The sequence below is a fragment of the Battus philenor genome, unplaced genomic scaffold (assembly GCF_028537555.1).
Source record: "Battus philenor isolate CCGP_79_NKW_IND1 unplaced genomic scaffold, ilBatPhil1.0.hap1 SCAF_14, whole genome shotgun sequence".
In the NCBI taxonomy this organism is placed as follows: Eukaryota; Metazoa; Arthropoda; class Insecta; order Lepidoptera; family Papilionidae; genus Battus; species Battus philenor.
The window spans coordinates 3343222-3360923 of record NW_027181676.1 but is presented as its reverse complement, the minus strand read 5'-3'; the positions used below and the strand labels follow the sequence as shown (position 1 = coordinate 3360923).

General features: G+C 33.1%; 1 protein-coding gene across 1 annotated transcript; it reads left to right on the top strand.

Moving 5' to 3' along the window:
• The first annotated feature begins 301 nt into the window (after positions 1 to 301).
• Positions 302 to 9939, top strand: Mms19 (MMS19 nucleotide excision repair protein). The gene is made up of 7 exons (XM_068777767.1): positions 302 to 601; positions 1132 to 1515; positions 3379 to 3728; positions 4436 to 5890; positions 6977 to 7243; positions 8129 to 8296; positions 9527 to 9939. Exons 1-7 carry the CDS (start codon positions 514 to 516, stop codon positions 9728 to 9730), a joined length of 2916 nt encoding a protein of 971 aa, XP_068633868.1. The 5' UTR covers positions 302 to 513; the 3' UTR covers positions 9731 to 9939.
• The last annotated feature ends 7763 nt before the right edge of the window (positions 9940 to 17702 follow it).

Sequence of the window (17702 nt, the reverse complement as noted above, 5' to 3'; positions counted from 1 at the left end):
AAGTGATTCTTTATTTCATTTGCCATAAAACCATAAATGTTATGGTCCGAAATTGCATTAATAAACATATATATGCGGTGGTTTAGTAATTATTAATGGCGGTAAAAATTTTAGGGTATTAAAGATTAATTTAAGACTCACCCATAATCCTAATTTGCTTTTGAAAGAGAATTCTTTATAAAAGATGGGTAAAATTTATTATTGAATCGACGTTAGGTTTTGCAATTTTTACTGATTGGATTTAAATTTTAAGAGTAAAATGCAGAAAAAGCCATTGACAAATCTGGACGGGTGACTAGTAAACCAGAGCCGAGTCAACTGTTACCATGAAGTAAAATAAACATAACCCTAATTTTAAATAGTTTACTTTGTAAACTTTATTAAAACAAAAGTAAAATTTTCTGTTCTTACCTTAGTTGCTTTTCATTATAACAATAAATATACTCGTTATTTAAAAGTAATGCTGTCAGGATTCTAACATAAGTAAATACCAGTTTTTTTCTTAGTGAAAAAATGGAATCTAAATGGTTTAAAACTGAATTGTCCGATGAAATAATGAATAATCCTGGTTTTATGGAGCAAACTGACAATGTTGTTACTGGTAAGTGCATAATGTTTTATTAATTTACTAACCCAAAATAAATAATCTGGTAGATTACTGCAACTAGCTCAACTAGTTTTAGTGGTAACTTTGAAATGAAAAGTGATAGCTTTCTCTATACAATAGAGATAAATTGAGAATATAGGGCAAGTAAACTAATTTCTAGGAATTCGCTATTCCACAAAATGGCAGTAAATTTAAAGAAGAAAGTAAATTTAAAGAGATTAATATCAAATAAGAATTATTACGAAAAGAAATTATTTTCGAACTTCCAACCTGTGAACAAGCAGTAAATGGCATGACCTCCCTTATTTGCATCAAGGGATTTTTGGATACAGATAAATAATAAGCTAACAATTTTACTTCAGTTAACTATTTCTTAAGGTTTTTGTAACAATATGATTACTTTAAGGCTTATAATATTCCAGTATTTATAGTATTCAATCTAAAACATACAAAAAGATTCAGATTAAAAAGTTATTAATATTAATGTTTATGCCAAGATAAAAAACAGTTGTGTTTTTTTACAGACATTATATCGGGGCGTTTAGATATAACAAAACTTGTTGAAAACATGGCTGGAGTATTAACAAATAAAGAGGTGGAGAACAGAGAGAAAGGAATGAAGTTCTTTACAAAAATACTGACTGAGTTGCCAGCTGACTATTTGTCCATTATGCAAATAAAGTTTATATCAAAATTCTACACAGACAGATTAAAAGATAATCATAGAGTGATACCATATGTCTTAGAAGGATATTTAGCTATTATTGATATGAAAAATTATAATGTACATGACAGCGGGGAGTTCTTTACCATGCTTTTCCGGGAAGTTCAATGTCAGTCACAGGTCAGACAGGATAGATATCACATATACTTAATTATACAAAAATTATTCGAGAGGGATATTGCATGTAAGTTAAAAAACCTTCCAATAAGATAACTAATTCTATGAGAAATAAAAATATATAAAATATATCTATCTACATGACCACATTGTTAAATTTAATGATTGTTAAAAGTTAATTATTGTAGGGTAAACACATATTTTGTAACCTTATTGTCAAGAATCTATTGTTGAATTTAGGAAAGTGTATATTGAAATGTTTAAGGGCATTATGACTCTGGTTGCACAGATTGAGGGAATGGTAGAGGATTGAGACTTGCAATTGTGGGTTGCAGGTTTGATTGCCAGTATACAAATCAAAAATTCACACTTTGTGTATTTTTTACATAAGATAGCCACTGCTCACATACAAGTTTCCAGAGGATGGCAGCAGTGTCTTGTGTGTACTGTAATATCACACTAAGATTACCTACCTGCCTACTGAGGTTGGCAATTATGGTATATTCTGCCATTGATATCGTTGAGGGTGGCCTATGCTTTGCAGTGGGCGTCTATGGGTTGAAACAATGATAATGATGGATCACTTATTATGTAGTAATGCTGTTAATTGATTATAAGATTTGTCAAAATTGTCTTGAGATGTTAATGGTGTCGGTAAAGGTGACATAAATAAAATCATCAGTGAGTTTATTGTTATGAATTAAAAATCAATGGTTTTACTATTTTGCTGCTTTTCATCTATCTTTAATGTAAGAAATAAAGTCAAGTTCAAAATACAAGTTTCCAGAAGGTTGACGATGCTTTTGATATTGTATAAACCGCCACAGTCTTATCAATACACATGTTTATGATGTAAATTAAAACTCGCCTTACACGAAGTAGTTAAAATAATAATAGAAGTGTGTTTATTTTTAAATTGCACACAATTTTTTTTGGTAAATTCCTATCCTATTTATTATGCAGTCTTTTTTGGATGATAGTTTGAGAGAAATAAAATGTATAATTATAAATAAGACATTTGTAAAGTACATTAGTTTTATTTGTTATATTACTTACTATTAATTTTTCAACTTAAATAAAATTGAAAAAAAAAACTAGATAACAGATAAAAGGATACCTTGATGTCACAAACTCCAATGAAAATCATAAGCATTGTTAATCTGATAAAAGCTTGAGGGATATTATTACTATTTTGTTATATTATTTACTTTTAATAACTATGCAAGTTTCAAAAATAGCTCTCATTTATTGGCCATCTCAGGTTATAATAGCCGGCGATAAATATTGCACATCGACCTTTGGAAAGACACAATCGGCTAATTTCGGCTTTGTAGAGCATTATCTCTGTCGCACGACGGATAAAACGTCACATAGGTAGTGTCTCTTTCTAAAGGTCAATGTGCAATATTTATCGCCGGGTGCTATAAATCGCAAGGGAAAAAAATTGTTTTGAATAGTTTTCGGAAATTAATTAAGCAATAAGCTTTAATGTGGTTAAGACACGTTAATTTTTTTTTAGAAAAAAAAATTAAGGCCTTAATAGCAAGAATCACTTAATTTGTAATTATTACTTATGGTTGTGAAAAGGTTTATAAATTACTTGGATTTGTACATTGCAGACTAATCCTAAGGCCTGTTATGTATTAATACACCTTCTTACGTCAAAATTCTTTTAATATTGGCATTTTATTAAAGACATAAAATATAATTTTGACATACAATTATGGTCTATTGTGATTTCTTGAAGAGTTGTGTTGGCTTGAGTAAGGCTAACCCCAATTCAATGAGTGTAATGCCACTTGGTTGTGGAAACCAGTCTTCAGAGACGAGACAAGAGAAGAATTACAATTTTGTTACCATTAAGTTTCATTTTAATCTTAGCAAAGGATGTTAAAGATGGTGTAAATAAATGTAATTTGATTTATTTCAGTTATGAAAACATTGGGTCCGGACTTTGTGTATGGGGTAATATCATCCATTGAAGGCGAGAGAGATCCACGTAATCTGTTGTTCATATTTAACTTCTTACCTGAATTTTTAAAACAAATACCATTAGGACATTTAACTGAGGAAATGTTTGATGTCATGTCTTGTTACTACCCAATTGATTTTCATCCGTCCCCCAATGATCCTGCTCCGGTGACCAGACAAGACTTGGCTTCAGCGCTTATACCTTGTCTTTGTGCTGTGCCTGATTTCGCTGAACACTGCCTGGTACTCCTTGTGGAAAAATTAGACTCCAGTTTGAGGGTCGCTAAACTGGATTCCTTAAAATTGTTGGTAAGTGTAATTCTTTTTTATTTCTTTGTATTAAGTAGCCTTTTAATAATACAATAAAAATGTTAATATAAAGGATGATGGTCTGTTGGCTATAGGAGTAAAAGTTTTATATATTTTGTAGCCCTTATGCTGTCAATGTATACACCTTATCTAAAAATCTGGTGGTTTCAAAAATAATAAATAATGTAATGATAGTATAAAAAAGAGTTTTTAAATTTGAATTAGTATATTACAATTAAATATTGTTTACTGTCTGTTGCTGCAGACATACTGCTAGAAGTCATTAGCTTGTCGCATTGGCGATCACGACCCGGTACACGGTCGTGGTTATGTCCCCCACTAAGTGGACCGACGATATAGTCAAGGTCGCGAGAAGACGCTGGATGCGGTCTGCATGAGATCAATCATCGTGGTGATCTTTGATAGAGGCTTATGTCTATGCAGTGAACGTTTTTCTGCTGATGATGCTGATGATAGAGTTCCACTGCTAGCTTTCTTTAATTATAGTCCATTGGCATAAAGAATGCAGGGGGTCATCAATGTTCATCAGTCTATTCACGCCATCTAACCAATCAAACCGTTTCTAATTAGTGTAGTAGTTTCTATGTGTTCACAATTAAACGATGATTAAGTGTATTTGTATGTTTACTATCTTTACTAGACCATTAATTAATTGAAATTACATTAACAATTTGAACTTATTCCAGGGTGAAAGTTGTAAAACATTTAAACCTAACAGTTACAGTCCATTCCTGAAAACCTTATGGTCGTCAATTTACAGAGAGATTACTCACAAAACTGACAATGAATTAAAAATGGCAGCTCACGAGGCTCTGTCGGCTTTGGTGAAAATATTAGCTACTACCGCCGACACAGATCAAGAATTTGAAAACTTTGTCAAAGGTGTGATTATATCCATACAAACAGCTTTAGCAAGCTCTACGACAGTATCACAGTTTGTACAAGCAAGTAAAATATTGTTGACCACAGCAAACGCTTCAAAGGAATCTTGCTATGTTGTTGCCAAATGCATGATACCCGCAATTGTAGCTTATTATGAATTCAAGACTTCACCGAAACTGCAAATAGCTAGTCTAGACTTTCTAGGCGACGTCTACGATTTGGCAAAACATTGGAATTTGTTAAGAGAGCTAGAGGAACAAATCAATGAAATTCCACAGCTCTCCTTATTGGCAGTAAGCCAGCCTTTAAAAGAATATCAGATTGCCGGTTTCCGTACTCTCATCAAAGTGAGCGATGTTTTAAAATCTGATCTCGTTCTTCCATTCGTTGAAGTATTAATGTACAACATACAGCATTCGCAAGATAGTGAATTGTTGAAGATGAGTGTTGAAACGATTCATGCTATAGCAAGATACAATCCGGAGATGATTATGAATTTAGTTGTTAAAGGCAAATGTGATATAGATAATTTGGTTGAAGATAAAACAACATTACAGAAGCGTCTAAATCTACTTTGCAATCTTGCAAGTATAGACGACTTCACTAAAATAATAATTGAAGAAATATTAAAGTTAATGTCATCATCCGATGACACTGTTAAAATAGTGGAGGCACTAAATGAATCAATGTCAAATACAAGTTTATATACAAACGAAAAGATAACAAATATAGAAAGTGATCATGGTCTTATTGAATCCGTATTAACATGGTTATTGAATGAAATAAAAAATGGCAGCGAAGAAACATATAACCACGGGTTCAAATTAATATCAAATACAATTTGCAATTTGCCACATCAGAAACAACAACTCATTCTTTCAAAATATACAAGTACATTGCTAGATATGTGTCAGACAGATGAAATAATTTTCTTAGTTATTGAAAGTCTATATTCATCAATACATAAAAATGTATATGATGTTAAAATAGAAGAAATCATGAGATTGTCTTTAAAACTGTCACTTAACAGTGATAACACCACAGTTAGATTGAAAGCATGTGTTCTCGTGGCACATTTCCTTAATAAAGCAGAGTGCGGTCAGAGATTTGAGTTGCTGTATGAAATATTAAAGGATTACCTATCTTCATGCAGTAAAGATGATTTGACAATTTGTCCGAGATTGATACACCTATACGGATGGATAACAAAAGCTTTAGTGTTGAGAAGTAACGATCAGTTCGTATTTTGGCTTCAGAAGGTAAGAGATGCTTCATTTTGATTAGTTTTTATATTATTACATGTGTATATTATTACACTAGCTGTCCCTTTGTACTGTCAAATGAGCGAAGTTCATAGCGAACTGTCAAACGTGCGAAGTTCATAGCGAACTGTCAAACGTGCGAAGTTCATAGCGAACTGTCAAACGTGCGAAGTTCATAGCGAACTGTCAAACGTGCGAAGTTCATGTCAAAATGTCAAACGTGCGAAGTTAATATCGAACGTCTTTCAAATTTGCAATTTCAATATTCTATATATTATCTAAAATTTTTGAAGTTTAAGCCCAATTTTCTGTTTTTTTTTTTCAAAGCATTATTATTAACCTAGTTATAAACAACAGACTTCTTATAGCAGATTAGTCATTTCTTTGGCGAATAAACTAAGGAAACTTGTGTAAACATCCGTTATCTTATCCGAAAAAAACTCAACAACGCGGGGGACAGTTCAGTTCTAAATTAGACTCCGGATGACGAAACTTGACTATCTAGTGAAGGAAATTTTTATTATAAATGTTTTCATTGATTTGATAAACATTCTGCTATCTCGTGATTTTATGGTTAAGTAAAATATTTAATCAAGTCTGATTATACAAGGCAAATATTTATTCTTTTGAATAGTAAATAATATTCAAAAGAAGCTAAGCAGTATTAAATGAATTTATTTTTGATACATTCCATGTATAATGTTTAAAATATATTGATGTCTAGTATTCTAATATTAAATAAATAAATAGTTAATTAAAGAATAATAATTACCGGTGTAGATGGATAAATTAGTTCATATGATATTTAATATATTTTAAATTTTTTATTGCGTTTGTTATGATGAAAAGATAATTTATTTAGTTTATTAACAATTAAGCAAATATTTATACATTAGAATAGTCTTTGTTAAGCAGTTTTAATAAGTCAAGATATTGATACAAGTTACATTTAAATATATATTTAGATATAGACTACTGCCAGGAGACTTTGATACTATGAAGAAGAACATGGCTATAATCTATAGTAATTTTTATTGCAAGAGTCATTATTTAAGATTTTATGTTTATAAATTTCCGTTTCAGATTTTAGTATGTATCATAAATGAAGATTTCAGCAAAGATGGAGTCGAAGCAGTCAGACTTATAGTGACAGAAATTCCGGATTGTCTCAGTACAAAACTGCATTGCACTATAAGTCCGTTTTCCGGACAGAGACTCTTTCAATCATTTACAAACTTAACAGCGAAAGTTGAATCTCTTAGTGCAGATGTCAAGGAAAATTATTTGTTAAGTTGGGCGTATATTTTCGGAAAAACACCTAAGAGTGTTCTAAACAGTGAAGCTGCGAGGGTAAGAAAACATATTATTTAGAACGAGGTGCAGGTGGGCCCACCACGCACACGGTGTAGTTCCCTTGGAGTCGTACTGTGTCGATTCTATGTCTATTATCCGCACAGTCCGAGTATGGAACAATCTGCTGGCTTCCTTGCTAGAGAAATATAACCCAGGTATCTTCAAGGTCAGACTGAACAAGTACTTACTAAGTGCGAGCTTCACTTTAAGATAACATCGTCGTTTTCCAATAAGCGAGTTGGTGGTCCAAGGCGGAATAGTAAAGGGTTAAAATAAAAAAAAACCAATATTGAAATATATGTTCCCATTTATATATGTCTAAACATATATATATATATTAGTTAAGATATTATTTATTACATAACATTACTTTATCTTTACTGGGATCGGAACACGTTTGAAATTATCATATTAAGAGCTTATGCTAAAGAAATCAAACATAAAGATATAGCAAGTCTTTACCAAATTATATTATCAGTAAAATTTCCACTACATTGTATATGTACGACATTATTATATCCGTATATATGTATACATACATATATACGGATATAATATTACAGTACACTTATATATACAGTTAAAATTATGAACATGGCTAGTCAATGGCTAGTCAAGCCATGCCATTACATTTTCTAGTATAAAGTAAAGATGCGTTTACACTGATAGTAAAATCAATATGGTTTTGTTTCATTGCCAAAAATTTGTATAATTAATATACCAAGCACTGAAACTATCAGTGAAGTGAATTATTAAGAATTTTGGTACACAAAAAAATATATAATTTTAAAAAGTAGCCATGTAAAAGCATCTTTCCCATTCACCTTATATTATTTTATTTAGATTTTGTCAAGCAAATGTGTATATAAGTGTGTATTCCAGGTCTCAAGTTTGGTAATAGATGCACTGGAATATGATAATAAAGATTTGCTTCTGGTAATGCTTGATATATTATGTCACTTTGTGCAAGCAAAACAAGTCGCTATTCCACACAGTCTACAGACTATTTTGCCTCGACTAGTGAAGTTATCTACGTATGTTAAATCTATGGTAAGTTGACAAGATTCTAATGCAATGTAAAGTGTGTGTTTATCTTTGCTATTGTGACAGTTATATAGGCAGCGTTTAGGATAATCCGAAAAATCTCGGCGAAAATACCGCAATGTTTAAAGATGAAGGTGTTTGACCAACATGTGTTGCCAGTGATGACCATGTGGAACTGAGACGTGGTCACTTACGATGGACTTCACAAGGCTCCAAGGTCACTTAGAGAACAATGGAAAGAGTTATGCTCTATGTTTCACTATGAGATCGAATCACAAATGAGATCCGCAGTACCGAGGTCACAGATATAGCTCGAAGAATTGCCCGTCTAAAGTGGCAGTGGGCGAGATACATCGCTCGTGCAACCGAAGGCTGTTGGTTCTGAGTGGCAGGTAGATCTCCCACTAGGTGGACCGAACACACAAGGTCGCAGGAAGCTGCTGGATGCGGGCAGCGGAAGACTGGTCATCGTCGCTATCTCAGAGAGGAAATCTATGCCTAGCAGTGGGCGTTTTTCTTACCCACGCCGCGTCTAACTACCTAACCAATATTTATCATATTTTCTGTCAGACTGCGACTGTTAATTTATATTATAAAAACAACAAAAAATTCCAATATATTTAATATGGAAATTACAACTGTAAATACCATTCAAACAAAACGATATTTTTAATTAGGTGTTTTATTTTTGTTAGGATATGTCTACAATCGACTTATCCTGACAAGAATAAAACTGATCATCATACATTTAATTTTTGTTTAATTTTCTATATTGTACAATAACAAAAAGTACAATGGGCAATCTTATCACACAAGGCAATCTGTCATAGACAAACAGTATGCTACAGATACATACATACATAAACAATTCTTACACTATTTAATAATTAATGCGAAGATAAGACACCAATTTGTAAAATAGTTTAGCCACCTGTGACTTTGGTTTTGTAGATTAAATATCAGTTGCAGCTTATTTGACTTACTTTTAATACGATTTCCGGCATAATCTATTGATAGATGTAAAATGTTTTGGAACCTATTCATGGTGCGTAGTGAATAAATAGTTAAGAATAATAATTACCGGTGTGGGTTTGTAGATTTGTTTGTCTGATATTTATTTTTAATTTTTTTTATGGCGCTTGTTAAGATTTGCCTCTCATTCTGTCAATTATTCGAGTATTTTTATGAAACTTTGTCACAATAATGTTCTTTAATAAAAATAATTTTTAATTTCAGGATGTCCGAATTAAAAGTCTGCAATGTTTATTAGAAATTGCGAAGGCATATAAAACTGTGGCCTTATTACCATACAAACAAGACGTGTTATTAGATTTAGCGCCATCTCTCGACGATAAGAAGAGACTTGTCCGCAATATGGCGGTCCAAGCGCGAACTCGTTGGTTCCTCGTCGGAGCGCCCGGGGAGAGTAAAGAAAACTAAATCCTTTATTAACCCAATCTTATGTAAAAATAAAAATTTATATTATATATCTCGAAAAGTACTTTAATTAAATAAATAATTATTAATTATTTATCGGTCGTAAACAGCGGTGCTTTTAAATTTACTTTTAATTTTCGAATGCATTTTTTTTCAACGATTAAAAAAATGTTAAATATATAACTACCCACTGAAATGTATTTAAAACTATACTTTCCAAATGGTTACTATTTATTAATATATTAAATAATTTGTTGAAATAAGTTTTTTATTTTTGTACTCTTATCTTACCTTGATATTTCAGGACTACAAAGGCGTAAGTTGAAGCAGAAGTCAGGCTAGATCTATTTTGATTGTAGTGTCTCATTCTTCTCTTAACTTACACTTGTGGTGAATAGTGTGAGAATCTAATAACTAGCTACATCTTTATTAGAAAAAGCATTAATTTGATGTTAATTAAGTAGCATAAATGAGCTGTCTAAATCAAGAGCAATATCGGAAACTGGAACACTGCGTCATTATTAAGTAATTTCTATATATATGAAAATAATATCGATAAATTAAAAAAAAGTTGATGCTATATTATAAGCCACATACCTTTCGCAAAACTAGGTAAAGAATTCTCTATCCTAATTAAATTAAAATACTTCTAAGGAATGTTTGTGTTGACAAAATTACATAGACCTGCGGGAATAATATCACGAAGGGTTCCCACATACGCGTGGTTCGTTGTAACGACTTGTAAACGTGTTCCGTTATACTTTAGGCATTACTTGTATTATATTACCTTTTGACAAGGCGATTGTTCTTTTTTTCTTAAAATTTTGTCTTCAGTCGGAACTCACGGTTTAGCAATTGGAAGATTGTATGTAGCTTAAAAATTGACTTTTACAACAACAGTCTTGTCGTCTTCAAGAACGCAGCAACAGATGAATCATTTCGAAGAACACCTGTCAACAAGGTCGCCTGAATAAACGACGTTTTAATACGCTTCCAAACTGTGGGACACCTTCATGACATTGCTGCAGATGTAGAAATGCGATATAATTCAGTCAATAAAAGCAATCCAAATGAAACAACCGTACAGATTTTTCACACGATTCGCAAGAATAAATCTAAATGCAAAGGCGACGGTAGTATTACTCGCGACGTCAAATTCAAATCCTGGATTCGAACGCGCAAGAATTATTTAAAACAAAGTATTATGGTATTAGTGTCCAGCAATACGAAGAGTTCTTAGGTAAAGGCTTCAAATGCTATAGCTTTCTCGATGAGTTATATCGGACTTGTTCCGAATGAACCTGTTGCGATATTCTGTCTGCGATAGTCTTGGTACAACAGGACCACGTTAACGCTTTCACGTTTTAAGTCCTGTCAAAATCAATTTTTAATTTAATGTGGGGTCAATAATTGTGATTTTTAAGAGTTTAATAAACTAATTAATGCATCGATTCTAATAAAGTTAATTAAAATAGAGACTTGAATCTTGATTAATTTAGAAACTAAAGTTTCACGAAATTCATTACTAAACCGAATCTATATTCAAAGCGAAGACCGATGTAAAACCCGAAAGTAGGTTTCGTAGTTTGTTAATACTGCAAAATTAAGCTTGCGCCTTTCTTGCGGATTAGGCGAGCAAATCCTATCCAGTCCGGTTGCGTATTCAATTAAAATTAGCATAACTATTTTCACGAAATGGCGAGTTATACTTTAACCATTATATTGTTTCATATCACTATGTGACGATACTATTGTTTTTTTAAGTTTATTTTATTATTATAAGGTACATAAGAGGTTTAGAGTTTATTAAAATATAATAGCAAACATTATTAAGACCTATTTATTCTATAGTAGTATTTAAGAGTGAGCAATGCAAGAAGCGCCATCGTTTCGGATACACACATTAAATGTTTTATGCGTTCGGATACAACACGTGCATATAATATAGTGTTATTCTTTTTTATCATTTTTTTTAAATAAAATATCTGATGCAACATTGTCTTACCCAGATTTTAGAGCTATATTCAATTATTGTACTTTGTATTATTTATAAGCATTTAGAAGAAAAAAAAAATGTTTATTATTTCACCACTCTGTCAAGTTTCCATGACACAGTGATAAATCTCATCAAATCATATTTAATAAACTATGTTATTGCAAACAGTATCTAGTTTAAATTTAGACAATCAACATGTATTCAGGACTAAACTTTATCCCAACCTTTTCTATCAAGAGGCAACTACATTAGAGCAGTGAACAATAAATAACATTGTTCTTGCGCCTTGTTCGATAAGATTAATTATGTATTAATGTTTTTTTTTTGGACTAATTAGTCACTGCTGCCCAAATAGCCTTTGCAGATTGCGCTGGCTTGAAGTGGCAGGGTGCATAGGGCGTCTAGCTTAAGACCTCTTTTAAAATAGCGAAGCTCGGAGACTATCCGAGCAGCCTCGATTCGGGCCGCTACATACTACTATTTCACTGGATTAGTTGTATAAATATCTTTATCTTTTCACTAAGCTTTTATTATCTTCTAGAGACTATAGCTATTAGCAGTTCCATGTAACTTAATATTTTTTTTTGTTTGTTAAAACTAATCAATGTTCAGTAAACACAAGTGAGTCCCAAACACATGCCACGCTCAGGTGAAGACAGAATAATGATCTGGTCGACAGACGACGGACTGCACGTAATGCCGGTATTACAGCAGGACACGATGTTGACAAACATCGTCATAACAAGCCGAGTATACGCTGTGCTGTATGACACCTTCATGATATTATATCATGGAGGTGTCACATAGCGCAGCATCTGTATAAATGATAAAATCCTTCTGTATGGACCAGCCATGCGGTTCATTTCACCTTATAGTCGTTTAATATGATTCAGGATAGATAATCTCTCTCTACTCCCAAGGTTCTCATAATTATAATTATAGGTCAATACGAAAATAACATTAAAGATATTTTGTTTAATAACTTGGACGCCGATCTCACGTCAGCGCGAAGCGCAGGACGTATGGTACGGAGCCGGTCACCGGCCACTTAATATTGAACGTTCAGTATATGACATCACTATTTCACACGCGCTACTTGAAGACCGCAATGGAAATATCTAGCAGTTCGATTTTATTGTGGATCTATGTGACCTGTGTATAATATTATGCAAGTAAAAAACAACTTTTTTGGTTTCATTACACCAGGCAGAAGATATGATAACGACATAGGGATCAGAGACGTGGTCACTTACGACGGGCCTTATGAGAAGACTCAAGGTCACCCAGAGATCCGCAAAAGAACCAAGATCCGAGCTAGCTCGAAGAATTGCTCATCTGAAGTGGCAGCAGACACGGTAGACGAAGCGTGGGTAAGCCCACCACTGGGTAGACCAACGATATAGTCAAGGTCGCGGGAAGTTGGCTGCGCAAGACCAGTCATCGTGGCGATATTTGGAGACACACCTTGCAGTGTCCATCCAACACCAGAGTCTATCAGCTGAAAAGAAGAAAGCAGAAGACAATATCCCATAAATGTATGATTTCGAAATAAATTTTTAACGAGCTTTATACATAATTGAAAGTCTAGACATTCTGTCGATGCCTAAACGCTAATCCGTCAAACCTACAATGGTCACCGTCTAGTACGCCAGGCGTTAAACCAAATCGGACGAGTTGAGTGAAATTGAATCTAGCCGTAATTGATTGCAATCGAGGTGGACGGCCCGAGTCGATTCGGATATTGCTCCAACGGTATCTATCTCGTTTCATTTGATTATGTCAAGCAGTGATGGATCGTGATAATAAACTAAATGTATTTCTAGAGTCTAGAGGTTTAGTATCTAGTCTTAAATCATAAATCTCGGGTTCGATACATCACACATACATACAATGTGAATATTACAATTTCTCAATCATAAACGGTACACGGATAAGGTCAAGACGTTTCAAGATCAAAAATTTAAACAATTATTGATGTTTTTAAAACGAAATCTATGTTGATTACCGATCGAACCCTCGCTAGGTAGGCTTGTCATAACGATTGAAATATTACAAGTATTTTATGAAAAGATGTATTGTTGAAATGGCAGTTGGCACGCTAAGTTGCAAGCAGAATAAAAGGCCGCTGAAGCCTTACAGTTTTCGAGTGGAGATAGTACAGCGCAAGACGTCCATCCACAAACTGTACACTGGCTGGATGTAGACCGCTTTATACGGATCCTTTTTGAAATATATGGGATAGGCCTGTGGCGAGAAGTGAACATTATGATGTCTTGTTCGATATTATCTTTGTGATAATACTATAGGAAGACAAAGTTGTAAATTTTTCAGGTTAGAATACAAAAAGTTTTTGGTAGATGTACGGGTAACGAACGACGTACTTTTAATATTACTATATAATATAGAAGAGGATGATATAGTGAAGGACATTTTCCCAAGAGAAAATAGTGAAGATTTTCAATGAAGATATTTTAAGCTCTGTTATTGAGATTTTATCCATATCTCTATTTTGTGTTTCTAAATGAGAACATGATAAGATATTGAGATATTAATTCAAAGGATTAGATTAATACCTTCTAACAAACGGTTTATTATATCTTTGTTGGCACAATATTAAGTTGTCTATTATGAGAACAATGTAATTAAGGTAATACTGCTCGAGGATAATGTGATACGAGAAGGTTCCTATAAATAAGAGGTTATTGTTTTAGGTTTGTGGACAATAAAGTTATTATCTGTCATATTATAAATTATGTTAAATAGAAATCATCTTTTAAATAAAATAATCCATTGTATATAGTACTCTAAAATGATTTTACACGGGGTTATTGGTTAAGATTTGAAGCTTTTACACTTGTTAAAAAGGATGGAAGGCTCTTAGTTTAAATTGATCTCTGTAAAATATATAATAGTAATTTTTTTTTCTGATGGATTGCGAAAAGCCAATAACTTCTCGCAGTAAAAAGTCTGTAGGGATAGATAGTAATAAAATAGTTAATTTAAATAAATAGTAATATGAATTTTGAAGATGCTTTTTGTAACAATACATCATAACGTTATTTAGTTTTTTATAACTTTTGATAGGATAGGATATACCATAAAATTATTAAAAGTAAATAAGCTGTTCATTCGCCGTTTAAGAATTTTACAACTCTAACTAACCATTTTGTAAAGAGAATATTTTAACAATAATTTCCTAACTTTATTGTATCTTAGAAGCTGTAGAAACTGATATACATTGTTCTAGTTTATGATGATTGAATCATCAACTCTCTTAGTTTGGCTTCCAGCAAATCGAGAAATTTTCTTTATAGATTTGCAGATTTTTTTTTTCTTTTGAACATTTGGACCAACACCGTGGACTGCTTGATCCGCGGAAGCATTCAATTGTCTGTGACAGATTCTGGGAAGATATTCCGCGTTATTGAAACCTATACCTGCCTCATACCTACTGTTATTGTTCCATTTGCGAAATGTATTGAATCTAAGCTGTCGCTTGATGGTTGAGACGGCGCCTTGTCCTTGGTTCTTCAAAATTTCTTTGAGGATTAATTTAAAAACTGCTATAATATTTAAGTCAAAGTCAAGGAATAAAGTTAGTAAAGAATGATCTAACTTTTAAACAACTCTATTAACAATGATTATTCGACGAAGGATAAGAGTAAAACAGATATTACTTAGCAGTTTTGTCTGTGTGACTTTCTCTCGAATTTAACAACGTAAAAGAGATTAACTATTACCTTCAACATTCTAATAGTGATAGAGTTAGGGGTTAATTATTAAAGTTTCGATTGAAACTACTACTAGAGGTTGAATGATATATCGTCTTCGCAAGTTAGTGAGTTTAATGGTTTGGATTATGAATGCCACTTGCGAGAAAGTTTATTAAAGATGCTACATAATTAAAACGTTCAACCAACTCGAGCTAGTACGGAGTCACTTTGGAATTAATTGAGTGCGAATATCGCTGCGTTTATGAAGACAATACTCTTGAAATCGAAATGTTTTTAATTATACAGGCGATTTTACAGTATAGGAATTTTAATTTCAAACTATGTAAGAAAAAGACACTGATTAGTGCGTAGAAGTGTTTAACCAACAATGCAAGCAGTTAAATGTAGCACACTGTGTTTGGCACTAATCGGTGTAACATAACTCCTGAAGATGCCCCGTGGAGGGGTGAAACATGTGTTGAGTGATTTGGCGGTGGCAGTTGTGTGATTCACATTGTTTGCCGCATACGCATTTATCAGCGGGCTAGTGGGCGGTGCGCTTTGTTGCACGACTACCACTGCATGTGCGGAAGTGGCTAAATATTGGTCCTTTTCTTACTTAGAATGGACTTCCGCAAGGTAACGCCTGATTCCATTAAATATTCAAACTATGTTTTTTTAACTACATTTTACGTCAATAACTAAGTATTAAATCTTTGTTATTTATATTTATTTAGGAATGCACACTAGAAAATTATTGATCATCTGAAGTGATGGTGGGCGTGGCACATCGCTTGTGCAGGCTACGGCGGTTAGGAACAAAAGGTTCTCGCGTAGCTACCATGAGCTGTAGACACAGCTTGAACCGATGACATAACCATGGTTATGGGATGTCGTTAGATGCGAGCAGCGCAACACCGGTCATTATTGCGATCTTTGATGTAAGAGGGCCTATACACGACACGCCTATCGATATATTTTTTAAAAATAAATTACTTCCTTTACTTTTTTTATAATAACATATACATCGATCAAAGCACAATAATTTTTTGTTTTCGAAAATGATTTTTATCACCTATCACCATGATTTTTTCAAAATAAATATTAATGAGACCGAAAGGTTTTTGCCGCACCTTCGTTAAAAATCCTTTAAGCGTTCCTTTATCCGATGCTTTCTGTCTTGATAACCGGAGTCGCTTCAGTTCAGTGGGTTTCTAAATGTTTTTTTTTATCTTCAAAGTAATTATTCCTGTTATACGAATGTTTTTAGATAGGTACGACGATCTATAGTGTAAAAGGTTTTTAATTTTTGAATTGATTTAACTAAAACACTAAAGACGTTTGAATAAGTTAAAGAAAAAGAAATTTGAAAGAGAAAAAAGAAGTTTGAATAAGAATTTAAAAAGAATAAGCAAAGGAAAATTCTGACTGTTTGTTGTATGGTATTCTTAGGTGTACAATTGGGTGATATACTATAACGTCACGCTTGGCAAGCGGGTTTGCGATCGCAGTGTGGTGATATAGTGTACACAGGATGCTGCTGCCTATCCTCGGGATCGGAAACTAATCCCTCCGTCGCGAGAGAAAACGGGGAAGTCAAAATGAAAATGGGCGTCCATCGGCTGAAAAGAAGAAGACGACGATCTTCTTAGATTAAGACGTGATCCACTTGAGGCAACGAGAACCATAGGAGTTGTGAGGTTCTCTAACCTAAATGAAATGAAACGTTGTTTAGTGAAGTAAACTGCATGGTGGTTCCTTTCGAAAACCATGTATCGTCAGAATAATATTGCTATTTATACACCTGCAGAAATACTATGCAGTAATCCGAATACGCTTTCTCATATACTATCATAGCATTAAATATTTGGTGCATTACATTACATGGTATCATGCGCCATATATTAATTGACTGCATATGAGCTATATATTCACCCCTTTAAAGATTTTACTTCTATAGCCAATCAACCTGTATATAATAAATGTTTTTCGGTTCTTTTCATTATTCAACATATTTTCTCTAAGTGTAAAATCGCCACTGCTACTAGTAGAGAAACATTTTGTTTAGTTTCACTTACCGGGATCAATCGCTCGTAATATAAGAGAAACTTACAACATACTTATAAAGTGTATATTAATGCTAAATGTATATTAACGTTTCAGTTATCTTTTTTATTGCTTGCGTTTAAAACAGTTATTTTTGTTACGTAAGCCTGCGAAATTTTCATTGTGCCACATTCATCCTGAGTAAATGAGGCGATTAAAA